At 46.9% G+C, this 26,705-nt stretch overlaps 1 protein-coding gene across 4 annotated transcripts in view; it reads left to right on the forward strand.

The window, feature by feature from the left end:
* Nucleotides 1-26,705, forward strand: part of SYCP2 (synaptonemal complex protein 2) — a 2,783,385-nt gene that overhangs the window by 751,574 nt on the left and 2,005,106 nt on the right. For 3 of the 4 annotated variants that reach the window (XM_078651823.1, XM_078651822.1, XM_078651824.1), the window contains exon 13: nucleotides 3,583-3,681. In XM_078651823.1, the coding sequence (XP_078507949.1) occupies nucleotides 3,583-3,681 (99 nt within the window). The remainder of the gene's footprint in view (nucleotides 1-3,582; nucleotides 3,682-26,705) is intronic. The other variant, XM_078651825.1, reaches the window with a different exon arrangement.

The raw sequence follows: 26,705 nt of genomic DNA on the forward strand, positions 1-26,705 counted from the left end.
ACTGCCGTAGAAACTCTAAGAATAAACAGACGCCACATCCTTTTGTGATTATTTATTACTATGGTGCTAGTGCTACCTCTAGGTCAATAATCACAATGAGAATGCGGTTGTGTGGGAAGAACAGCATATGTGTAAAAGGACATCACACCCACACCCACTTTAAATGGCTTACTTAATCAATGAGTTTACTCCTGTTTGGAAAAAGACTGTCCCTTAATTATTGATGAGCTACAAATAAGTCTAGATCAATCAGTCATTGGTTAGAGAGTGTCAAATTTGTTGATAGCCTCGAAAGCTACCCTGCTTTCCTATCGTACAACTATGTCCCTGGAATGAGTCCGCCTCCTAGTCAAATGCTGCTTACACCACAGGCAGGAATAATTATAAATTAACATACAGTTGGGACCACTATGGTATCCACACTTATTCTGGTATTGTGAGAAGTTGGCCTGATGTGCAGTGTTCACTATTCTAGTGATCACTATATATCAGTCCAAACAACCCTTATTGATGATTGGTTGTAAGTCAACCTTATAGACCAGCTATCCTAGTAGCATGGATACGAGCAGTCTAAGGCTAAGACTCTAGAGGGCGTGTTAAGCCAGCTGTTTTACCATCACATTACCCCTTGAACACCCAGTGAAAGGACACCACACAAGTGTTATGAAAATAAACAGTGTATTTATTAGAATCACAACAACCCTGTACTCTTTATGAGGACAGGGTGCTAAGCACACAACAAAACTCTTATGAAAATACTTAAGTTCGCACGTTATACACAAATGCCCGAGGGGCACGAAAAACCATATACTCTAAAAGTGGAATGCGAAATTACTAGCAGGTAAGTACAGTACTAATAGGCTTTGGAATCGCTAGGACTTGACTAGGGAATCGTTAGATTACTTCTAGGAGACCTAGGGGACTCGGGTGCAGAGTGTGCACTCTCACGCGGGATGCGGGACAAAGTCTATGGAGGCTAGTAAAGGCAAAGTTAGTGTTCACGGGCGAACCCGACCTGGTAGGGAGAAAACGACAGTGGATCCTGACCCTTGGATAGTGAGGCTATGCTGGGACACCGAAGTGCCGAAGTTACCTAGCCCAGGGGCTGCAGCTGCATAGGTCTGAAAAGACGTCGGGAATCTCGTTGCCGGACCAGGAGCCTGGAAGAAGGAAGTTGCTGGCAGGCGACCAGTGAAGAAAAGTTCGATGGATCCAAGCCTGGATCAAGGAAGAAGAAAACCTGAAAGCAGAGGGGACCAAGTTCTTGAATCACTAGCCAGTGATTAAGTGGGCACCAGGATGGCACCGGGTGAAGTCACCGCAGTCAGGTGAGTGGGCGCTGCTGGGCTCTGCAGTCTCTCGGACCAGGAGGCGTTGTCGGCGACCAGGATGGAGGTGCGAGCTGTCCCACGAGGGTTCTTGCTGTCGACGTCGCTGGACCCAGGATTGGGCAACAAGTCTTGGCAAATGCAAGGCCCACGCGGTGGACCTAAAATGGCGTCTTAGCCGGACCAGGAGGGTCCAGGGTACTTCTCCGATGGAGGGAAGCAAGGGCCAGTCTGGAGCAACCAGACCAGCAGCAGTGTTGTCGTCGGGCGTCGTTCGGAAGGCCACAAGCCAGCGGGCTAGTAGCCAAACAACGCGGTGAGCAGCAAAAAGCAGAAGGGCCCCACGCCGATCGTGGAGATGCTGGGGGGCTGCTCTTCGGTGCTGGAGCTGCTCAGGGTGGGGGCTTCTCGGACCCCAAAGCACTCACCAGGAAATTACTCGGTGGGCTTGCTGTGCAGAAGTCGTGCAGTCTTGGCGATGGCCGGTCCCTCGAGGTCTCGTCGCACCCACGGTTCTCAGCTGTGCTGTAGAGGTGGGTAGAGGTCAGAGGTGCCAGGGAAGCCGGGTCTCGTCGAGCTGGGCAGTCGGATTCCGGAGGAAGGACGTGCAGCAGACCGCAGTGTTCTTAGATGGTGCCTGCGGATGCAGGGTGACTACTCCTTAGCCACAAGGGAGAATCTTGAAGAAGAAATCGTGAAGTCCTTTCGTGGAAAGTGGTATCTTGATTCCAAAGATGATCTAATTTGGAAGGGGGCCTGCTCCTACCTTTATCTGGGAAAAGGGGGCTGGCACGCGACTAAGTCCTGCCCTATGGGTGGGACCAGGAGGGGGGTGGTTACACCCCTCTCCTTTGGCGGGCTTTCCCCAGGCCAGGGGCTGGAGTGCCCCTGGAACTGGTTTCAGCCGGCCTATGCACAGTGAGCACCGGGGTGCCACTTGCAGTCACCTTCCTCTGTAGCCCTGCCTACCTGGAATACACAAAACCCTGTCTGGGACGGTGCTGGCACCGCCCCTGGAAGGAAACCCTTTGTCCTTGCCTCCTGCTCTGGGAGGACTCCCAGCAGCAGGAGGGCAGACTTGTGTCTCGGTGGCAGCATCCATTTTGTGGATGCTAAGGCTCTGTCTGACTTTAACCGGGGTTACAGGTTACATACATGTCGTGTCCCTCTAGAAGGGTGGAATGCTAACCCCGTCACCAGAATTGGTGAGGGGTTAGTATTCCAATTCGTATGACACCTTACTCGACATGTTTTGATAAAGCGATACCAGAGTTGGCATATAACCGCGAGGATTATAATGCACTTAAGAGTATATGGTATGCGATATCATGGAAACGGCTAAGGGATAGATCCCGAAAGCCGCAGACAGGCTCAGCTCATGCCAGAGCACCATCTCACACGATTCCAAGCACTCTGCCTTCAGGATTGTTAAGGCCTGCCATAGGAGTGACTGATAGGAGATCTGTGTGTCCATTTTAGGGTTAGATATAGGTATACTATATCTAAAGCAAAGGGTGATTACACCACCTTGCCCCAGCTGTCAAGCAGCCAGTTGTGTCAGATTTGGATGGCCAGCCAGGGGTGGCATAATACATGCTGCAGCACCTGGTAGGCCCTGGGTACACCTATGCCCTGGGTACCTAGGGTACACTGTACAGGGACTGATAAGGTGACTCAGTATCCAATTTAGATATGTACCTAAGGTACATGGAATCCATTTTACAGAGAGAGCAGTAGGCCTGGGGCCCTGAATAGCAGGGTCCCAGGTCAACTAAGTCAGAAAACCAGCAAAACACCAGGCAAAAAGTTGGGGGCAACCATAGTCAGGGATCTACCTTCCTACAGGTATATAAGCTATTGCAACGAGTAACAGGTGCCTTTCGGATGTGAGACAGGCAAAAGAAAGGGGGTCCGATCAAGTCCGTCAAGACTTAAAAATCAGAAGCATCTTTATTTCTGGTTGACCCATGTGTGCCCACAGGTTGTTTTAAAGACACGTTACAAAAATACATAGTACCTACGAGCAAATACAAACCTAGAGAACTGTCTACTATAGTTTTTCTTCAGTTTTAAACACTGTACAATAGATTTGATTCTAATATATAGCTTTTCATTATTTCAATATGTATTTATTGTAAAGCATGTCTTATATTGGTTTCCATTACTTTTTATTGTAATGGCTTGATTTGTGAAATTTGTATTTTTCATTTCCTTTCTACCTATATTCATTTATGTCTGCGCATATGTGCAATAGTTGCAGATGCCGCAGGATGAAAAGTTAGAGGAATTTTGGATCGACTTCAATATTGGAAGCAGAAGTATATCCTTCTACATTGCAGCTGATAATGGTGAAGTAAGCCGTTAATATTTGGTTTAACTACATGTGTTCATGTGATTTGTAACCATTCCGCGTAATGCTAATTTTACTCTGTTACCTATACACATTTTTCATGCACTTTCAAATCCATAAAAGCATTCATTATGTGCCACAGAGTTGGTGATCTCTGAGGTGTCCTGCTTATCTGGTACTTATCTGTACTGGCCATGTCAGCCTCTGTACTGCAAGCCTCTTTCCTCACGCATATAACTTTTGTTGACCTTGAAGATCTTGTACGCCTAAGCATTTAAGACTGAAATCTAGGTAAGGGAACAATGGTCCTACATAATGCTTTCTACTGTCCAATTCCTCTTCTTAATTTAGATGCAACATTGTGTACTGAAAATCCTCATTTATAGATTAGGTAATCTGCATCTAAATGTAATTAATTTAGACAACACAAGGTTTGAAGAGAGAAAAAGTTTAAATCTTCCATTTGAGAACCAATAGTTACTCATTTCTTTTGTTAACTTGTTGTGGTAATAATATCACTAAAAAGTAGTTCAAAGCAAAAATGCGCAGTGGCCTATACAGGTTGCAAGCTCTCAAAGCAAATGTAATTCAATAATAAAAAAAATATTCGTTTTTTATATTTCTGATGGATATTTCTACCTGCAGATTCCTCACCTTTTGACTATCCCAGGCACCATTCTGGATCAGGAAACATTTCAGTAGCTCTCCTGTGCCTGTAGGTGGCACTGGCTCTACTTCGGCCACAATATAATATGACATCATTGGAGCCGTAAAGCACCTCTGCAGACGGGACAGCGCAAGTTCCGTTTTCCACGCCATCAGTCCATTCCAGAACTCTACGATCTCCTCAGAAGTGTCGAAGTTCGTTACAATTTCTTAGGTTCAGATTTCTTTGTGATATGGGACTGTAGGTTGTGCCAGAAGGTGCGTCCCAAAGTGCTGAAAGAATGGGAGGCCAAGATTATCATCACCAGAGGGCAAGATGAACGATGTAGGTGCTGAAAATCTCGACAGAGCTCGAAGTCTCCAGAGTCGCCACCTTCTTCAAAATCCTCAAAGAGAAGCACAAGAAGAAGCAAAGGCACCTCGTTGCTACACGTGGGAACATAGTCACCAAGATTTCATCTGATGTTGGATCAAGAACTGATAAAAGAACGCACTGAGAACTTAGTGCATGCATCTTCACTGACCCGGTGCCAGTCAAGGGGTCGCTACCGCTTGTGCTCCGATTCCAGAGCCTCCCCCCCCCCTCCCCCTACCCCCAGTCAGCCCTACCCAGAGTGCCCAGCACCTACGACGGATCCTACGAAGTTTCTGAACGCAATATTCCGCATTTTTAACAGATCCATGGTCCCCTCTGTAGCACAAACTGTGATTGTGGAAAGTGGGTATGCCCTATTCTTTCAACAGTCACCCCTTCCATTCCTCCCCTTCTAGATGAACTACTGCAGGACCATATGTGTGTCTTCTAACAAGAGGTAATTCTTACTCCTAATGCGCATAGCAAAGTTGGTTCTAATCTATAAAGAGAGTCCTGGTTCCAAAAAAGGACATGGTTTGCCAACCTATACTAGACCTTAAGATTCTGAATTGGTTCCTCATTAAGGAAAAGTTCAAAATACTGTTCCTGGCACAGGTCCTGCTTGCGCTGGAAGCAGAAGACTGGATGGTTTATGTCAACTTACATGATCCCTATTTCCACATTCCTATCCTTCAGTCATATAGAAAGTATCTTTAACAGATATACGTGTAGTGCACTGCACAACTAGTGTTCACAAATGTAAGTCAAATCTTGTAGTATGTTATCAAAGGCAATTTTTATTTTTCTTGATAATGAAAGTGAACAGCCAAGTCACTTCGTTCACATATGTGAACTTCATCAGGGCTAGAGTAATGAGCTCCAAGGTATTCTTTTGGTGATCAAGACGAGTGCTCCCCGCAAGAAGCAGGTTTGTAAGCACCAGTGTGGCACGCATAAAGGTGTCTTAGCCTCTTCACCTATCAACAATAATGTAATACACTTATTTCTCAAATACAAAAGGATACTATCAATGGAAATGTATGATATACAGTGGAAAGCCACAGCAACAACCTACATACCTTGGGGCTCATTAATCTAGCCCTGATGAAGTATAAAGGTGTCTCATCCTCTTCCCTTATCAACAATGATGTAATACGCTTATTTCTCAAATACAAAAGGATACTATCAATGGAAATGTATGATATACAGTGGAAAGCCACAGCAGCAACCTACATACCTTGGGGCTCATTAATCTAGCCCTGATGAAGTATAAAGGTGTCTCATCCTCTTCCCTTATCAACAATGATGTAATACGCTTATTTCTCAAATACAAAAGGATACTATCAATGAAAATGTATGATATACAGTGGAAAGCCACAGCAACAACCTACATACCTTGGCGCTCATTAATCTAGCCCTGATGAAGTATAAAGGTGTCTCATCCTCTTCCCTTATCAACAATGATGTAATACGCTTATTTCTCAAATACAAAAGGATACTATCAATAGAAATGTATAATATACAGTGGAAAGCCACAGCAACAACCTAAATACCTTTGAGGCCATTACTCTAGCTCCGATGATGTTCACATGTGTGAACGAAATGCGTTGACTGTTCAGTTTCATTATCAAGAAAAATAAAGATTGCTTTGATGACATACTACAAGATTGGACTTACATTTGTGAACATTAGATGTGTGGTGCACTCCATATATATCTGTTGAACTTTTCTGACCCTTGGAGGTCGCACCTTTTGAAACAGCAGGTGCAGTGGAGGTGCATGCAATATTTTTCTTCAAGTTCTGTAACCAAATGGAGTGGTGATATGGAGGGAGTTGCGATTATTGCTTTGACTTGCTGTTTCATTGTTGTGCATTTACATAGAAAGTATCGTCCCTTCACGGTCCGGTCCAAGCACTATCAGTCTGCGGTCCTTCCATTGGGCCTCACTTTTGCTTCTCTAATCTTCACAAGGGTGATAGCAGTGGTTGTGCCCATCTCAGAAGGGTAGGAGTTCCAGCATCCCCTTACTTGGACCAAAGGGTCATCAAAGCTAGCTCTCTGTAGATGGTGTCTCGCCGGTTGGAGGAAACAACCAAACTGTGTTTGACCTGGGCTTTTCAGTCAACAAGCCCAAATCACACCTGAGGCCATCTCAGTGCATCTAGTTCATAGGAGCAGTGCTGGACACCACAATGAGTCATGCTTTTCCTCATCCTCAGAGAATTGCAGATATTCAGGCCATGATTCCGATGTTTAAGAATGGAGCTAGCATTTCAGTCCTGGCAGTCTTGTGGCCGCTCGGTCTGCTAACCTCTTGCATTCCATTGGTCACCCATGCATGCTGGCACATGAGGGCCATCCAGTAGTGCCTCTGTATTCAGTGGTTCCAACACAACAGAGATTTCCAAAGCTCTGAAAGGATCTGCATTGACACTGCAGTGGGCCTACGATATGGGAGTGTGAGCAGCAATCTTAGACCAGCAAAAACTGTTTCATCCTCTCCCTCAAGTGACGATATTGATCACAGATGTCTCCAATTCATGGTGGGGAGCTGATCTGGAGTCATTGAAGATCAGAAACCTCTGGTCTCCAGAAGGACAGATATTATATAGTAATCTGTTGGAGCTACAATATACCTGACTCTCAAGGTCTTTCACCTTTCCCTTTGCGAATGTCAGTCCTGATCTTGATGGACAATACAACTGTAATGTGATACATCAACAAATGGGGGTGGGGGTTATATATTCTCTTCTGAGAAGCTGTGCAGCTCTGGTCCTGGATTCATGACCACCAGATCTGCTTAGTAGTAAATCACCTGGCCGGAGTGCTCAACATTCTCAGCCGGCGTCATCTTGCTGAACATGAGTGTTGTCTTAATCCTGAGGTAGTCCCGGGCATCTTCCAGCTATGGGGGACTCCTCAAATGGACTTATTTCCCACTCAGGAGATAGGTCACTACCTGAAAATCCGTGCCCTCCAGTTTCCGATGCAGGAAGTATTGGGAAATGGATTTCGCTTGAAGTGGAGCTTTCTGCTTCAATACACATTTTGTTCCATAATTTTGATCTTTCATGTTTTGAGGAAGATTCGGCTCACAAGGATATAGAGGGCATATTATCAAGAAACAGAGATAAAATGATCGCTGCTTTAGCCGCGGGAAACTGCCGCTAAAGCGGCAATAATGGGCTTGAAAATATGCCCTTGTGAATTCCCATAGAAGCCCATGTTCTGGTGTGAACATGGGCTACTAAGGGAATACTCTACGGCATATTATCAAGCCCATTATCGCTGCTTTAGCGGCAGTTTCCTACCGCTAAAGCGGCGATAATCTTAACTCCGTTCTTGATAATATGCCCCTTAGTAATCCTATTTGACCTGGACTGGCCACGAAGGGTGTGGTAGGCGGATCTCATTCAGCTCTACCTGTGCTCTCCTCGCCCTCCCCCTCACAGGGTAGATGACCTCTTGCAGTTGCAAGGGCAGTTTCTACAGCCCAGCCTCCAGAGCATACATCTGCATACATGAAGTGCTGGATTCCAGTTCGGTGAGTACCTGGCTTGGCAGTTCGAGCTGGGCTGTTCCCATGAGAAGCAGGGTCCAGGCTGAAAAGTGTATGGCTGAGTCCAAACTGATGTGACATGGTGCGCAGAAGAATTGTGGGTTAGAATGCTACCCTGAACGATTGCCAGTGGTTAGACAAATTGCAAGCATTCCTAACATTACCTTTTGGGCCCAATTACAAGTCTGGCAGTCCAAAGACTGCCAGACTCGTGGTGGCGCGGCATTGGTGGATCCGGCCACCGCCGCATCGGTGGCTCGACTGCCCCATTAAGAGTTGGGCCGTCAGACTGCCCTGAGACCGCCGCCAGGGAACCTCCATTCCCTGGAGGTGGCGTGGTGATCAGAGGCCGCAATATGCTTGGCGGGACCACTGTGGTCCCGTCAAGCATATTACGAGTTTCGTCTCTGCCAGAGTTTACATGGCAGTTCCTCCTCCAAGTAAACCTTGGAGGAGAGGAAACAAAGTTGTGCAATCAGACAGGGGGGCATAACATGTGCCCCCCTGTGTGTATGCACAAACGTTCCTGCACAGCATGGACTTTAAGTCCATGTCATGCAGGAAACCTGTGAGGGTTTCACATTGATATGCCTTTTCCAAAGGCACCGTGGCCTTTAAAAGAGGCACCAGCATGGGCCTGCATGCCACCGGCCTGCCAGCCCACTTAAAAGTCGTAATCTGGCGGGCTGGTGGTGGCGACCATCGGTGGAGCAGTGGCGCAGCGGTTTGCACCGCCGTGCCATCGCTCTGCCAAAAGTCGTAATGGGGACCTTTGTGTGTTTGATGTACCATCCTACGTGGCATGGCTATGCCCAGAGTGGCTCCTGTGCTCGCTGTACCACTGGAACCAAGCTAAATCAGGCTGATGAGCCCTTATCAGGGCGGAACCAGTCCTTGTTTGCTTGTATTCTGGTTTTGTGATGACCTAGCCTGGCAGTTTGGGCTGGACTGTTCCCATGAGGAGCTGTCTCATATATGTATGGTTCCAAACTGAGGTGGCACTGTGAGCAAAAGAACGGTGAGTTGGAATGCTATCCCGATCAATTACCAGTGGTATATATTACAAACGTTCCTCCCATCACCTTTTGTGTGTCTGATTTCCTAATCAACAACCTGGGCATCCCGCCACACTTTTGCAAAACATTATTGTTTGGACTCTGAAGTGAGGAGGAAAGGACACTTCTGGCACACAGTCCTTCAAGATTTCTGGTTATAACCCACCATGCACTCACCTCCTGGTGGATGTTAGGGACGGACTGCTAGGGGAATCTATTCAAAAGGTAAGGAACCTACAAGTAGAAGTATCCATGAGAACAAAAAGTTACTTACATTTGTTTACTCTCTTTCTGGTCAATTCTATATCTACCTGCTGGTTCCTCATCAATCCATTCACCTCCCTGTTGCAATGCTGGTTATACCACATATATTCTTGAAATGACTTCAACATATTACAGAAAACTACACGTATCCTATTGATGATGGTTTCATTTGTCCACCTCGAAGGCACATTTTAAGAAAAAATGAATGTCGCAAGATGTTGCATGTGGCGTCAATGTGGAGCCGGCGCCACCTATCATGTGGGAGAGCTGATGAAACGTTTCCAGATCAAGACTGGAACCTGGGATGTTCAAAATATGGGCAATCTACATGTAGATACAGTATCCAAAAGACAGAGTGTTACTGAAGTTAAGTAACTTTTTCACATATACAAAAAATTGTTTACTGTCATAGTAATAATAAAAAACAGTTAATTAATAAAAAATAGTACTTACTATCCAATTCATTCTATGCACCTAAAAAAACTGATAAAATATCTACAGCACTACATGTCTGAGACTTGATAATCTCACAAAATAGCCTTTTTCCTTCTCTTTATGTATTGTATAAAACACACAACAGTCAAACATATATCAACCGAATACACCTGCTGTCAGAACAAAAGTGCGGGTCTACATTGTCCTAAACTAAGAGCCTAATTTAAGGGATTTTGGTATAGAGCAGGGCCGCAAATCACTTTGCTGCCCTATGTCAAAGTGAAGGGGCCCGTAATGCACTGTATTTATGCAATATGGTGCATTTTTATCCTTTCACCCAGCGCTGGGATCTTTTCAGCAGCCTAGCGCCAACGTAGGCACCTTTTCACCATCGTGTAAGGGTGCCTGTGTTGCAGGCAGGATTGTTTTTGTGCAGGAATGGACACCTTCCTGCATGAAAACGATCAATGGAGGTTTTTTCCTCCTTCTTTGTGTGCTGCAAACTGCAGCAAACATAGAAAGAGGAAAAAGCGAGGCGAAATAAAGTTATTTCTCTTTGTTACGCCTGCCATGGGAGGCATAAGATTTTGACTTATTCCCAGGTTTCTCTTCCAGGGGATACTCATCAATAGTCATAAGCACTGAATAGTCCCGCCCACGTGCGGGATCCCGGAGCAATAGCCAATAATATGCATATATCTACATATATACACATATAAATACCCATACATATATAGATACTATGCATATACATATGCAGCGTGGAAAACACCATATTAGGCTCCAAAACTGCCATTATTGCATGTAAAACTTTTACACTTGACAAAATAGACATAGAAATCACCATATATGACATATGTAAAGAAGAAAACTGCCCTGAGTTTCTTTGAAACACACAACCTTTATTTTCAAAGGTAAAAACAGGCAGGATCATAGAGGCTGGTTTAGCCTAGACAGGCTGCATAGAAAACCATTGGAAAATTTGTGCTGTGCCTTTAATACCTCCAGGAAGCCCCAGGCTCCCATCATGCACCACAGATGACAGTTAGGTCAGTTCTTTTTTCAGGCTCCTTCTGTGAGGATCCTGGAGCATTGAGCTCGCCAGTTGGTGATATTTTATCACTCCTTTCTGGTAGAAACGTAATTTTTTTTACTTCACTCAACGTCTTTAGTCTCTATCTGACTAATTTAGCAATTTTCTCTGACTTTTGCCTATTTTTTCCAGTAAAAATGCCGGCCTTATTATTAATAAGTGCCCGGCTTGTAGTGAAAAGATGGCCAAGTCAAACCCTCATTCAGTCTGTATTGCTTGTTTGCCTTCATCCCACAAGCCAGACCAATGTTACCACTGCAGCAAGAGGGAGAAGATCAAGCTGCATTCCCTTCATGAGAGAGGAGAAACAGTGAGTGGACGAGAAGAGCATCATTCCAGAAAGCCCTCTTCTCATCCTAAAGAGCGCAAGGAAAAAGGAGAAAAAAGAAGGCATCGGTCTCCTTCTCTGTCGAGGGACAGATCTTCATCCAAGGTACCTCTGTGCTCAGAGTCGACATCGAAATCGCCATCGAGACGTCCGTCGACGTCAAAACATCCCTCGCCGTCGAAGCATCCTTCTTCGTCAAGACATTCCTCGCCGTCGAGACAAGGTGAGAAGAAACAGAGGATGAGGTCTCCATCCACGCGTAGGCGGTCCAAGTCTGGCTCGCCTACGATGGCAAGAGGTCGGGACTCGACGTCGGCCCATCGACGTCGAAGTTCGCCGTCGAGAGGCTCTGGACCGACGTTGTGATCGCCGTCAACGGCGAGAGGTCCAATGGCATCAACATTGAGCCGAACACCAAGGGCTTCGACGCCGAAGAGAACCAGCCACTCGACTTCGAGACACATGCCGTCGATGCCGAAAAGATCGACGCCGATATCTTCGACGTCGATCTTTTCAGCATCGACGGCATGTATCTTGACGTCGAGATCAAGAAAAAGGCCTTCTGGGTCTAGGAGGTCGAGATCCGGGTCGACGTCGAGGATGTCGCCGTCTTGGAGATCTAAATCGGCTTCTCCTCCAGCGAAGAGACCTATGGCGACGTCGAAGGACCGTTCGACTTGTGACGTCCCGGTGGTGTCTTCAGGGACTGTTTCGTCCTCCCCATGGCTTCAGCTCGTACAAGTATCTCCAGAGCCCTCACCAGCACCGTCTCCAGCCCGACCAACCAATATCTCGCCAAAGATGACTAGGAGATATCAGGGAGTGGAAGATCCGCAGAATTAACCTCCCACGGTCTTCTTCAATGTCAAGGTCACCTTTGATACAGTCGGTGCATTCTTCGGGGAGACACGAGCAAACCACGCCGAGAAGGTCCCCATCGGTGAGGAGGAGATCATCACACTCTCCTAGGAGTAGACCATCACGCCACCGATCTTCTAGAAGGCGAGGCTATAGGTCTTCTACAGGGTCGTCGGATTCCAAGGCAGACTATTCTCCGACTCTTTCCTCATCTCCTCCAAGCAGAATATCACCCATCAATGATGTTCTAACCTTTAATGAGGTTCTCTGCCGTGGGGCTGCCAAACTCCACATTGAAATGCCGGTCTCTACCACCAAGACATCGGTGATATTTGAAACCCTGCACCAAAAGTCCTCCTCGAGACCTTTGCTTCCTCTAGTGCCTGGATTGCTGGAGCCTGCGTTGCAGAAGTTTCTTACTCCAGCAGCGGTGGCGGCTGTACCATCTAGGATCTCAAAGAAATATAAGGCTCCTTCTTCCTGAGGGCTAAGCCTCCACCCGACTCTGTTATTGTGTCGGCTGCACGAAAGAATCAGACAGGGGCAGCATCATCATCTGTGCCCCCTGATAAAGACAGTAAGGCTATGGACTCTGTGGGGAAGAGAATGAGTACTACCTCGGCTTCCTACATGAAAGTAGCCAGCGCCTCGGCCCTGCTGGGTCGATATGATCGTTCATTATGGGACTCACTGTCATGTTTCACCGAGAAGTTCCCTAAAGAGGATAAACAAGATTTTCTTGAAATCCTGCATGAAGGTGGCCTAGTAGCCAATCAAGTGATCTGTGCGGCGGCGGATGCGTCAGATCTAACTGCACATGGCTACTCGCATGGGATCTGTGCTCGACGCTCAGCTTGGCTGAGGCTCACAACACTGAAACCTGAAGCACAGCATCGGATTCTTAACCTTCCGTTCAATGGGTCATCACTCTTCGGATCCCATGCCGATGATGAGATGTCTCGAATGAAAACCGAGCTTGATACGGTTAAAGCTGTGGGTCTCGAAAAGAGGAAGGACTTCAGACGACGGTACCGTTCTTATGACCGACGACAAAACCAACAGAGGGTTCAAACCCCTCAATGGTCCTCGCAACAAAACCAAGGAAGGTCACAATTCTGCCAGCATCGTTCTGGTAGAGGTAGAGGTGGCAATTCAAAACAGTCCACACCTGCTGCCAAGCAACAGCAACAGAAGTGAGCGCTTGCTTCCCCTATCTCTGTTACCCACTCCGGTGGGGGAAAGTGTGCGGTTTTATCTGGAAGAGTGGACAAAAATCACGCTAGAGAGGTGGGTGCTGAATATTGTAAAGAATGGGTACACCATCAAATTCAGGTCCCGCCACCTTCCATTCCTCCTCAAAAGACTGTTACCCATCGTATAGATCTTTTGAGGGAAGAGGTGTCTGCTCTACTCCTAAAGAACGCCATCGTGGAAGTCCCATGGCAACAACGTCGGCAGGGGATCTACTCCCAATATTTGGGGGTCCCAAAGAAAGGTACAAACAAGGAGTTCAGGCCTATACTAGATCTCAGACGTCTCAACAGATTCATACTCCGAGAAAAGTTCAGAATGCTGGCATTACATCAAATAATACTGCTTCTGCATCAAGGGGACTGGATGTGTTTCATAGATATTCAAGATGCCTATTTCCACATACCAATCTCTCCAAAGCATTGGAAGTTCCTACGGTTTTGCATCCAATCAAACTACTTCCAATTCACGGTACTGCTTTTCAGGCTGAAGTTGGCTTCCGCACTTTCTCAAAGTGCATGGTAGTAGTAGCGGCTTTCTTGAGGATCAGCACATATTCGTCTATCCTTACCTAGACAACTGGCTTCTCGAGAGTGCGTCTCCCACTCTTCTGCAACAACATCTCGAGCAATGTATTCATCAGTTGCATCGGCTCGGTCTACATGTAAACTTTAAGAAGTCCATCCTCAATCCAACACAGAGGATACACTATCTAGGCGCAACTCTGGACTCAGTCAACGCAAGAGCGTATCCTTCGGAGGAGAGACTATCATCCATTCTCCTCAAGTGTCGAACTCTCTTGAAGACACCTCAGCCTACGGCCAAACAGATTTCCTCCCTACTGGGGTCTATGGCCTCGTGCATATTTCTCGTTCCAAATGCCAGGCTTCACATAAGACCTCTGCAGCAGACTCTGGAGGATCAGTGGTCCCAGATCTCCAATAGCTGGTAGGTTGTCTATACCTCTGTCAGTCTGTCAGTCCGACTCTTCATCAGATGCTGGATGCGACGGATTCATCTCATCGTGGGAGTCCCTTTTCAAGAGGACAGGCCTCAACAGACTCTGGTGACGGTTGCGCCCCTTCATGGATGGGGCGCTCATTTGGTATAATTGCAGATCCAAGGAATATGGTCAGAGAAAAAGCAACTATACCACATAAAGATGCTGGAGTTTAGAGCTGTTCATCTAGCTCTCAAAGCGTTCTTCTTGTGAATAACATCGACCTCTCTGCTTGTTCAGACGGACAACACAACAACGATGTACTACCTGAACAAGCAGGGCGGAACAAGATCCAGACCCCTGTCTCTGGAAGCACAGACTATCTGGAAATGGCTTCTGGTACGAGATCTGAGAATATCTGCAGTCCACTTACCGGGCGTCCTCAATGTTCATGCGGACGACCTAAGCAGAAGCACACAACTGGGTGTTAAAACAAGAAGTGGTACAAGACATCTTCCACAACTGGGGAACACCAGACATCAATGTTTTTGCGAACGCAGAAAACGCAAAATGCCACGTCTTTGCCTCCAGGTACCAGCAACCAGGGTCCAAGGGGAATGCTCTGTAGATAGACTGGTCAGAGACATTAATCTACACTTTTCCACCGATTCCACTCATTTCCTTGGTGATCAGGAAGCTGTATGAGGCCAAGACAGACATGATTCTGGTTGCTCCAGATTGGCCTTGCCAGTGATGGTATCCAGACCTTCTTCACCTATCTAAAGTACCACACAGGAGGCTACCCTGTCATCCCAATCTGCTGACCAGGGCGAGCGGCAAGGTGTTCCACCCCAACAACCCGTCCCTGAGGTTAGCAGCATGGCTCCTGAGTTCATCCAATACGGACATTTCGGCCTCTCACAGGACTGCATGCAGATTTTAAAAGAGGCCAGGAGAGCTTCTACAAGAAAGTCTTATGCTTTTAAGTGGAAGCGCTTTTTCATGTGGTGTACTGCTGAAGGTCATGACCCTATTCGAGGTCAAGAACAGGTACTGTTGCCATACTTTCTGTCTTTGGCCAAAGCAGGTTTACAGTATTCCTCCATAAAAGTTCCCCTGGAAGCGATAACATCATATAGAAAGTCTCCCATTCAGGCTTCTTTCTTTCAAATGTCAGTTGTTAAGGATTTCCTGGAGGGCCTCAAGAAAGTCTATCCTCCTGTTAGGGCCCCTTCTCCTCCCTGGGAGCTAAATGTGATCCCATCTACACTAATGGGCCCCCGTTCGAGCCCATTCATAAGGCTTCCTTACAACACCTATTATGGAAGACTGCTTTTCTCGTGGCAATCACTTCTGCGCACAGGGTAAGCGAGATACAGGCCTTATGCTCTACAGAGCCTTATCTAGTTTTTCATGCGAATCGAGTGGTGTTACGTACTCACCCGAGGTTCCTCCCTAAGGTGGTCTCGGATTTTCACATTAACCAGTCAGTCACTCTTTCCACTTTTTTTGCCAATCCGGACTCTCCGGCTGAGAGAGCTCTGCACTCTTTGGATTTAAAACGAGTGTTGAAATTCTACCTTGATAAAAACAAAGAGTGTACAAAAGTCTGACCAATTGTTTGTTAATCATGGCCTGTTGAATACAGGGTTTCCTGCCTCTAAAAGATCAATTTCCAGATGGAAAGTGTCATGCATTTTGTTATCTTATCAGTTGGCACAAAAGCGGCTCCCGGGCAATCCGAGAGCACATTCTACAAGAGGCAATGCTGCTACAATAGCAATGCTTAGGAATGTACCAATTCATGAAATTTGTAAGGCAGCTACATGGCGTTTGGTTCATACCTTCGCACGCCATTACTGCCTTGATGCTCAGTTTGGTCAAGCATCCCTGAGAAATTTGTTTGGGTAATGTCTGTTGGTAAAATGTTTTGGTAGGCTGGTATTCGCCCGCAGGGTATGGGGATGGGCTTGCTAATCTATTCAGTGCTTATGGTTATTGATGAGTATCCCCTGGAAGAGAAGGATAAGTTACTTACCTGTAATCCTAGTTCTCTTCCAGGGGTATACTCATCAAAGTCATAAGCAACACAACCTCCTCCCCGGATGAATACCAGACCTATATATGTACCTGTTACCAATGCTGTAATTACTCTGTTATATGCCATCCAAAGGAACTGACCTAACTTTCACCTGTGGTGCATGATGGGAGCCTGGGGGTTCCTGGAGGTCGTAAAGGCACGGCACCAATTTTCCAATGGTTTTCTATGCAGCCTGTCTAGGCTAAACCTGCCTCTATGATCCTGCCTGTTTTTACCTTTGAAAATAAAGGTTGTGTGTTTCAAAGAAACTCAGGGCAGTTTTCTTCTTTACATATGTCTTGTATGGGGATTTATATGTCTTTATTTGGTCAAATGTAAAAGTTCCACATGCAATAATGGCAGTTTTGGAGCCTAATATGGCGTTTTTCAGGCTGCATATGTATATGTACATGTACATGCATATTATCTATGTATTTATGGGTATTTATATTTGTATATATGTATATATATGCATAGTATTGGCTATTGCTCCAGGATCCCGCACGTGGGTGGGGTTATTCAGTGCTTATAACTTTGATGAGTATACCCCTGGAAGAGAACTAGGATTACAGGTAAGTAACTTATCCTTACAAGTCCTTGCACATTTTGGAATGTGTCAAAACACATGGGAGTTGCTTGGGAACACCTACCACAACTCCCATGGAAGGCCCCCCTTGCGCAAAGTAAGGCGACGCTGTGATATGAGCTGCATTGCCTTACTCAAGATTTATGAGGCCACTTAAAGCCACGCAATGTGGCTTTGTAAATCTGACTCAGAGCCTTACACCACACATGTATGACTTAGCATGGTGCAAAAGTGATGCAAGGCTCTCATAAATATGCCCCTACATTTCTTAAGCAATGTCTCATAGATGGAAGCAAGCCAATACAAACTGATGTTGTGGATGATTAATCACTTCTCCCAGGTAAAATTGCATTCCATCTTTAGTTAACAACAAGTGAGCTCTAATCATAGTTTTAATTGCCTCTCCCTCTGCACCCTATTCTACTCACAGAATTTAGCAAATAGTTTAATATGTCCTTTTGAAAGGGGCGATGTCAGATTCCGGATTATCAGACAGTGCGGGTTTTCCCAAATTCACACACATTTTTTTGATACATCATAGACAAGGAATACATATAGCATGGTGTCCCAGAAGTAGCCTATTAAAGGTAATTTCAAGTTTAGACCAAATTGAGTGCCACAATAAGAGAGGTCGGAGTCTACTCAAGTTCTCAATACAAGTGATTCCTGATTCCATATGGCACATATAGCTCAAGCAACTGTGTGGAACATCCAGTAGCCTTCTTGGTAAGGCATTTTACTACTGCTGACAGAATACCAATATCAGTATAGCCTCATCAGCTCGAACCATAACTAGCCCCAGACACACACTTGCTTTTTTTATGTTTAAGATTTCTTTATTGATTTTCAAAAGAGAAAAGATCAACATAAAGCTCAGCTGAACAGTATGCAGTGACCAGCCACCTCGTTGTTGGAGCTTCAAAGATCAGAATACAACAAATACAGCAACAACAGCCCTCCCACCCGAGCCCTCCCCTGTCCCTCCCGCCTCCCGTCTCCCCACCAGTTGCAGTACCAATCATCAATTGTTTAAGGGGCTTCTTGATCAGGAGCAGTAAGGCGAAGCAGCTACAAATACTTAGCACAGCTCATTTCGTTGAATTCTGAAGACAACAATGCCAGGAAAGGGCCCCATAATTTAGGAAAGGAGCTGCCTTTGTTTGTCAAGTGATATCCTCTCCATTCCCAAGATGTCCCACTTGCGGTGCAGCCACCCCGTGTGTGTTGGTATGCAAGTCGATGCCCAGTGGGAGAGTATATTCTGAAGAGAGGCCCCAGAGCTAGTGCGATTTGCCGACCTCTACAGGATTTAAGGGAAGACATGAGAACATTCGGCAGACCCAGGAGTATGTATACTGGCAGCAGAGGAAGCTCTGTGGCGAAGTGGGCGTCAATGTCTTGTTATACCTGTTTCCAGTAGGATTGTAAGAGTGGGCAGTCCCACAGGATGTGAGTCAGCGTACCTGGCAGGCCACGCCCTCTCCAGCACCCCGGATCCTTAGATGGATTGCACTTGTGGAGTCTGAATGGGGTATAGTACCAGTATTGTGCTATTTTGGTAGCTGTTTTATACTAGCTACATTGCTCGCATAGTTCCTGCCCCTGTAATATATGTTCTCCCAGTCCCGTTGAGAGAAAGTGACTTCCAGTTCCCTCTCCCACCACTTTTAGCTTGGTGTCTTACTGGGGGTGGGGGCTTCCTAATCAGGCTATAGAGTGAGAGATGAGATGGGTGTCATCCAGTTTGGAAAGGGCCACTTTTCGAAAGGTGAGAGGAGGCGCTGCGTTAGTGGTCAAACCTCGGGGTGCATCACCCAGTAGCCAATTTGCTGATAGTGGAAGCGTTCCCCTTTGGGAAGATTTTGTTGCCTGCAGAGGTCCTCAAAGGTCAGGGGCCGGTCTCTTCAAATAAGTGCCATATTGATTGGCTGCCCTCCCTCGTCCAACATGCACATTTTTTTCAATCTAAGCCTGGGGAAAAGGAGAGGTTTCTGATGATGGGTGTCAGGGGGATGGAAAGGTGGTAAGGCCTCTGGTGGCTGCTATCTTGTCCCAAGCTGTAAGGGGAACCCTCGTACAGTAAGAGAGGTAAAGGTTTTTGGGTCGCTCAATTTTTGCCAGGGAGGGTATCTGCAATAGTGCGCGCCAAGCCAATGCCCTGTCTATAAATAGCCAATGTTTTTCTGTATCTGCGTGCGACCATTCAACAAAAGTCGGAAGTTGGGTTGCCCAGTAGTAGTCCTGCAAGTTGGGAATCCCCAGCCCTCCCTCTTCCATGGGTCTGTAGCTCAAGTCCCGTTTCATTCTAGGTCTCCGTCCAGCCCATATAAAGGAATCTACCTCCTGCTGAAGTGTGCGTAGCATGCTGTGTGGGGGCTCTATGGGTAAGGTTTGGAAAATAAGATCTTGGGTAATATGGTCATTTTGATGGAGGCAATACGCCCAAGCCATGATAGTGCGTGTTGCTTCCATCGTCTCAAATCATCGCTCACCTGGCGTAACAGATTATTTTTATTCAAAGATACAGTGTCAGAAATATACGCTGAGAGTTGTATCCCTAGGTAGGGGACAGCTTTGTCAGCCGATTGGAGAAGAAGGTTAGCTTTTAGGGAGGCTAGTGTGGAGGGTTTGAGAGTAAGGTTTGGGGCTTTGGATTTGTGTATGTTTATTTTAAAGCCTGCCGCTCGGGAAAAGCTCTCGAGCTCCACCAGGACCGCTGGGACAGACGTCATAGGATGCTCCAGGGAGACTATCACATCGTCCTCATATAAACTCAGGATTTGTAGGTCACCGCCAAAGCGAGTACCCGAGATCAGCGGGTTGTCCCTTAGATGTTGAGCCATTGGCTCCATGTAGAGAGCAAAAAGTAGTGGGGAGAGGGGGACCCTGCCAGGTCCCTCACTGTATGGGGAAGGCTGCGGACGTATACCCATTCACTCGGACAGTAGAAGTTGGATTGTTGTAGCCATTGAAAACCCATGCTATGAACTGTTCGGGGAGGCCCAAGTGTCTTAGCGTTGCTTCTAAGTACTTCCAATTGACTCTGTCGAATGCTTTCTCCGCGTCCATTGGCAGAATCTGGCTTTCGGTATCGAAACGTTGGACCTTGTCGATAACATGCAATATACGTTTGGGATTGTCGACACACTGCCGTCCTAATACAAAGCCGGCCTGATCTGGATCGATCAGCCCAGGTAGCAGTGTTGACAGTCTCACCACCAGAACCCCTGTGAACACCTTAATGTCAATATTCAACAGAGATATTGGCCTGTAAGAGGCGCACTGGTTTGGATCTTTTCCACTTTTGGGTATCACGATCACCGAAGCTCTGAGTATGGAGTCAGGAAGCATGGCCGAGTCCCCCACCAAGTTGTATACCCTGGTCAGGATAGGAGTTAGGATAGGGCAAAAGCTTTTATAAAACATTCATGTGAGCCCATCAGGCCCCGGGGATTTTAGAGGTTGCAGTTTAGCGATGACAGATATCACCTCCTCTATTCTGATAGGAGCTTCCATTTGCTCTGCCTGGGTAGAACTTATGGCAGAGGTGGGGACGTCCTGTAAATAAGCCTTCTGGGTTTGCGCATGGAGATCTTAGGCTGTATATTGATCAGCGTAGAATTGACGGAAGGTGTCAGCGATGCCCTGATCCGTACCCGATACGACACCCATAGGGGTTACGACGGAGGTGATGGTGGACGACTGTCTCTGAATTCATAGTTTGTGGGCTTTCTTGTTCGGGAGAGACGAAAAGAACTGCTGCGGGAATGCTCACGAGCACATTCTATGAGTGTCGCCTGCTAAGAGATGCGTCTCTCGGAGCAGACAGATATGGGCCTCTGAGGCTTCTAAATATAACAGTATTGCCCTACGTTTGATGGGGTTATTGAGCCCTTTGATGTTTAGTGTCAGGATCTTAAGAGTATGGGACATTATAGCAGCCTGGGCATGGACGCTAACGGACTGCAGTATGTGGGAAGAGACGTAATGTACCCCTAGCAGCTGTGTGGTCCATAAAGCAAGGTTGGAGGTGACATCAGTGGTGTTATGGGGGTGACAGGAGGAGGTCCCAAACAAAGATAACAACCCCAACAGAAACAGAACAACATCAAATAAATATTATAGTGCCCGTTATAGTCCTGGGAGTACTGTTCCTGCTCGTCTTATAGAACTTGGAATAAGTATCTGAGAGGGGCAGAGCAGCTCAGATCTGCTGCTTGAAACTTAAGAAAGAAGAAGGGACCATGCTGAAAAGTTTGATTTGCAGTAACAAGGAACTGCACTCTGACTGACTGCGCCTGCCACACCATCCGGAACTACAGTCTTGTGGATCAAACCTGCTTCAAAAGGACCAAAGAGTGGACTCCTTCAAGCTATGGGTTAACAAAGCTCACCTGGACCATCACGATTAAGAATCCCCAGCCTTGAGTACCACCAGTGGATTTGTAAGGGTTTTGTCCAACTGGATTGTGGGTACTGAAGTCCCCAACTTTCCAGGACCACCTTGGAGCTTCCAGACCCTTGTAGGAAGTATTGGACACTTTGAGATCCTCTTAGGAGGTTCAGGTAGAAGTTCAAGAAGTTTGGAGAACTTTCAAGCAACTTTGGAAAGAAGCTCCCTAAGTAGACCGACTCGGCCTGGCCAGCCAAGCTGGTGACCCACAACCGTGAAACGGCCTGCCGCTCAGGTTCGTCCCGCTCAAAAGCTACGGCGGTCCGACTTCCAGAGTTTGACCAGGAGTAAGCTGAAACGCAAGCCGGTGAACCCTCACCGAATCCGGGCCGGTGAAGAGCAGCTAGGGACCCCTGAAAAAAAAGCTGTGTATAAGTTTCTAAGTCTGAACATAGAAGAGGTGACTGGGACCAACCACAAGAGTCAAGACGCCAACCTTCAACCATTAGCTGGCCTGGATCCCTAGTTCGTCCCGCTGGAAAGCTCTGGAGGTCTGACTTCCTTAAGTTTGACTGGAAGCTCATTGTAAGGCAAGCCAGTGAACCCTCACCGAATCCGGACTGGCTAAGAGCTTTGAGAGAACCTGGGAACAAAAGCTCCAGACAAGTTTCTAAGTCCGAAGATAAGAACTTTGACCAAGAATACTACAGCGAGGGGTTGAGGTGGAACTTTTTGCTGCATAAGGTGTTTCCCCGATACCCTTGGTTTCTTGAGTTCTCCGGAATATTCGCTTAGACGTGGCCAAGTTATTTTCATTACTCCTGAAGGGCCTAGAAGTGTGTGGTATGTAGACCTTCTGCGCTTCTCCACATGCCCCCCCCCCAACTTAGCCTTCCTCTAGTGCTGGACCTTCTCTCTCCCACTGAGGGGGTATGGTCCTGCACTCCAGTCTCCGAGACCTCAACATACGTACTTGGCGATTAATTGGGGACAACTGAGCTAATTTCAGCTGCTACCGAAGGTGGTCTACATCCGCAGATCTGCATGTCGTCCTTCTGCTAATTTTGCTGATTCTGGCAGATTGAGTAACTTTGTTGCATGGTGTGCAGATAATGGTGTGGATCCCTTGCAGGCCAAGCTCTCTCAGATGCTGCAGTTGATGCTTTTCCTTGCTCGTAATGGTTGTGCCATTTGCACTCGTAAGGGTTATTTAGTCGCCTTATTTGCTTTCCTCTGTCTGCCGAATCACCCATCTCTGTTCAAATCCCCTATTGTCATGCATTTTTTTAAAGGCTTGACCAACCTTTTTCCCTCCTACTCCTTTTGTGGTTCCACAGTGGGACTTGAACCTGGCTCTTACCTTTTGGATGGAGACTAAGGGCTAGATGTAGGTAATAGCAAATTACGAATGGTAAATACCGAATTTTACCGATTCAGTATTTACTAATCGGTAATTGCTATGTAGGAAAAAAAATCGGTAAAAATACCGAATCGGTAAGATTCGGTAATTACCGATTCGGTAATTACCGAATCAGTATTTGCCATTGATTCCTATGGGCCTTGAAGCCCATAGGATTCAATAGCAAATACCGATTCGGTAATTACCGAATCAGTAAAATTACCGATTTTACAACGGGGACAGGTTGTCACTTTGACACCCTGTTGCACCCCTGTTTCTGGCTTGTGTGCCATGTGACACACATACATGCCCTTAGAGCATGTCTGTGTGCCACATGGCACAGGTGTACATGCACAGATGTGCATGTACACAGGAATTCGTTATTTACCATGTAATAGTATTACATGGTAAATAACGAATCGGTAATGGCCTGTGGCACGGTTTTCAGTGCCACCTACATCTGTATTAACCGATTCGGTAAATTTACCGATTCGGTATTTTACAGAATCGGTAAATTTACCGAATCGGTAAATATACCGATTCTGTAAATTAAGCCAACCTACATGTCAAATCCCAAATACCGGTCGGTAAAGGCCGAAATCGGCCGTTACCGACCGGTAATTGGCGACCTACATCGGGCCCTAAGTTAGATCCCCTTCACAGTTATAACCTTTATGTGATTACTCTCAAAACTGTGTTTTTAGTTCCTATTATTTCTGCTAGACATGGTCAATTAGTTTGAAGCCCTTAGCTGTCGCCCTCCTTTCACTTTCTTCTTTCCACATAAGTGGGTGTTGTGAAGGGCTGCTTTCCTACCAAAGGTGGTCTCTCCTTTCCATCTTGCCCCACCCACCACTCTTCTGACCTTCTACTCTCCACTTCATTCTATTAGAGAAAAGGAACGGTTGCATTCGCTAGATTGCAGGTGTGCAGTTTGTAGAAAGGTGGATACCTGACTATGGTTACCCCAGAATTTTTGCCTTGTGTTTAGCTGGTTTTTCGACTTAGTTGGCCTGGGATCCTGCTAATCAGGACCCCAGGCTATGTGCTCTCTCTGTAAAATGGACTCCATGTACCTTAGGTACATCTCCAATTGGGAATTGGGTCACCTTATGAGCCCCTGTACAGTGTACTATAGGTACCCAGGTCATAGGTGCATCCAAGGCCTACCAGGGGCTGCAGCATGTATTATGCCACCCCTGGCTGGCCACTCAAACTGACACAACTGACTGATCACTCAGCTGGTGCAAGGTCGTGTAATCACCCCTTGCTTAGGTATAGTATTCCTATATCTACCCTTATATATAGACACACAGTAACCTATAAATCACTCCTATGGCAGGCCTTAACAATCCTGGAGGCAGAGTGCTTGGTTATGTGTGAGATGGTGCTCTAGCATGAGCTGAGCCTGTCTGCAGCGTTCGGAACCATGTCCTTATAGCTGTTCTATGATATTGCCATACCATATACTCTTAAGTGCATTATAATCCTCGCGGTTAAATGCTAAATCTGGTTTGGCTTTATCAAAACATGCCGTGTAAGGTGTCATACGCTTTGGAATACTACCCCCTCGCCAATTCTGGCGACGGGGGTAGCATTCCACCCTTCTAGAGGGAGAAGACATGTTGCTGCTGACTATCCCGGTTAAAGTTAACCAGAGCCCCAGCGTCACAAAATGGACACTGCTGCCACAGACACAAGTCTGACCTCCTGCTGCTGGGAGTCCTTCCAGTCACGGAGGTTTGGACAATAGGTTTCCTGCCTGGAGAGGTGCGAGCACCACCCCAGACAGGACTTTGTGTATTGGGACAGGAAGGGCTGAATAGATTGAGACACTGCCTGAGGCACACTATGTGCTTCATGCATACCCCAGTTCAAACCAGTTGCTGGGGCACTCCAGCACCAGCTCTGGCGCGAAACTGGACAAAGGAGAGGGGGTGTAACCACCCCCCTTCCTGGTCCCACCCATAGGAGGGACCTAGGAACTAATCCATCCCCTTTTAGCTGTATAAAGGTAGGAGCTGTGTCCCTAGATTTTAGATTTGATCCTGAACTGAAACTTGAACGAAACTCTGGACCTTCGACATTCTACTGAAGCTGAAGACTGAAGAATCTCCCTTGTGGCCAAGGAGTGACCACCCTGGGCAACCAGGCACCATCCAGCAAATCAACAGCTTGCTTTGTCGACGCTCCCGCCGGGACCCGAGCACAGAGCCTGACAAGGCCCAGACTTCCAGACCTCTCTGACCCTCTATTAACGTCTGCAGCATAGCTGAGATCCGTGGAGGCGACGAGACACGTGGGACCGGCCATCTTGAAAAGTCCACGACTTGCTAACTGTGCAGCTCCTGAGGTATCCTCGAAGCTGTGCACTGGGGATTGAGAAGCCCCGAATCCGAGCTCCACCTGCACCGAAGATCAGCCCTCCACACTCCACGAGTTCTGCGTGGGGCCCTTCTGCTTATGTTCTGCTCGACGCGTTGTCCGGTTGCTGGCCCGTTGGCTAGTAGCCTCTGTGACGGCAATCCTTTGAAACCAACTCACTGGTCTGGTTGCTCCAGACTAGCCCTTGCCTCCCTGCAAAGGTGAGGCACCTCAGACCTGCATCAGAAGCCTTCTTTATATCCTGCGTGGGTTGCCTTTGCCCAGGCTTGTTGTTGACTCCAATCCGGCGGTCGACCCCTCCATCTGTGAGAACCTTCCTGGGACAGCTCCTCTCCAGCATCTGGTCGTCCTCGACGCCTCCTGGTCCGCGTGGCTGAAGAGACAAGCTTCACAACAGCACCTGATTGCTCCTCGACGTCGTCTGGTTCCTTCCTGGTTCCACCCGGTCACTGGCTAGTGACCCAGACTCGGTCCCCTCTGCTTTTAGGTCCTCTTCATCCTCGATCCGCCCTTGGATCCATCCGGACATCTTCCTCCTGGTCGCCTGCAGCATCTTTCCTCACAGGCTCCATAGACTTCATCGGCAAAACCCAACACATCTTCACACCTATGCACCCGCTTCCTGTGGGTGAGGTAACGCGAGTACTTCGGTGCTCCCAAGGGTATTGACTATCCAAGTGTTTAGCTTTTTAGTTGTTTCCTTCTAGCTAGACCGGAAGTGTCCTGAATCCTTCTTTTTCTAAACTCTAAGTTCCCATTGACTTAACATTGACTCTCGCGTGTGTGTAAAGACACTGCACGCGCCGCCTGTGGGCCTCCTACTCCTAACCTAAGGTTCAGATAGTGTAGCCCCAGCGATTCTCTAGGCCTTTCCTTTTCTCGTGACGTGGTACTTATACCACTTTCTTAGTATATGGTTTGCTTCGCCCCTAGGGCCTAACTGTAAATTGTGCAACTTAACGTATTCTGATTAAGTAACTTGTTATGTGATTTTGCCTCTGACCTCATAAAGAGTTCAGAGGAGTGTGTTAGTAAATAAATACATATATATTTTATATATATCTTGTGTGGTGTCCTTTCATTTGATATTCAAGGGGTTACATATGGTAAAACAGCTGGCTTTACACGCCCTCAAGAGTCTTTTAGCCTAAGACTGTTCTGTCCACGCTACCACTAGGATAGCTGGTCTATAAGGTTGACTTACAACCATCACCATAAGGGTTGTTTGGACTGGTGCAAGATGTTCACTAGAATAGTGAACATCATATACCAGGCCAACTTCTCACACAGTTAACTATTACTTGCACTGCACCAAGGAATTTCGGTTAATGACCAGCTTTTTGTCTGCTATTGTGGTGGCAAAGAAAGTAATGGGGGG

Source organism: Lissotriton helveticus, chromosome 7 (assembly GCF_964261635.1).
Source record: "Lissotriton helveticus chromosome 7, aLisHel1.1, whole genome shotgun sequence".
In the NCBI taxonomy this organism is placed as follows: domain Eukaryota; kingdom Metazoa; phylum Chordata; class Amphibia; order Caudata; family Salamandridae; genus Lissotriton; species Lissotriton helveticus.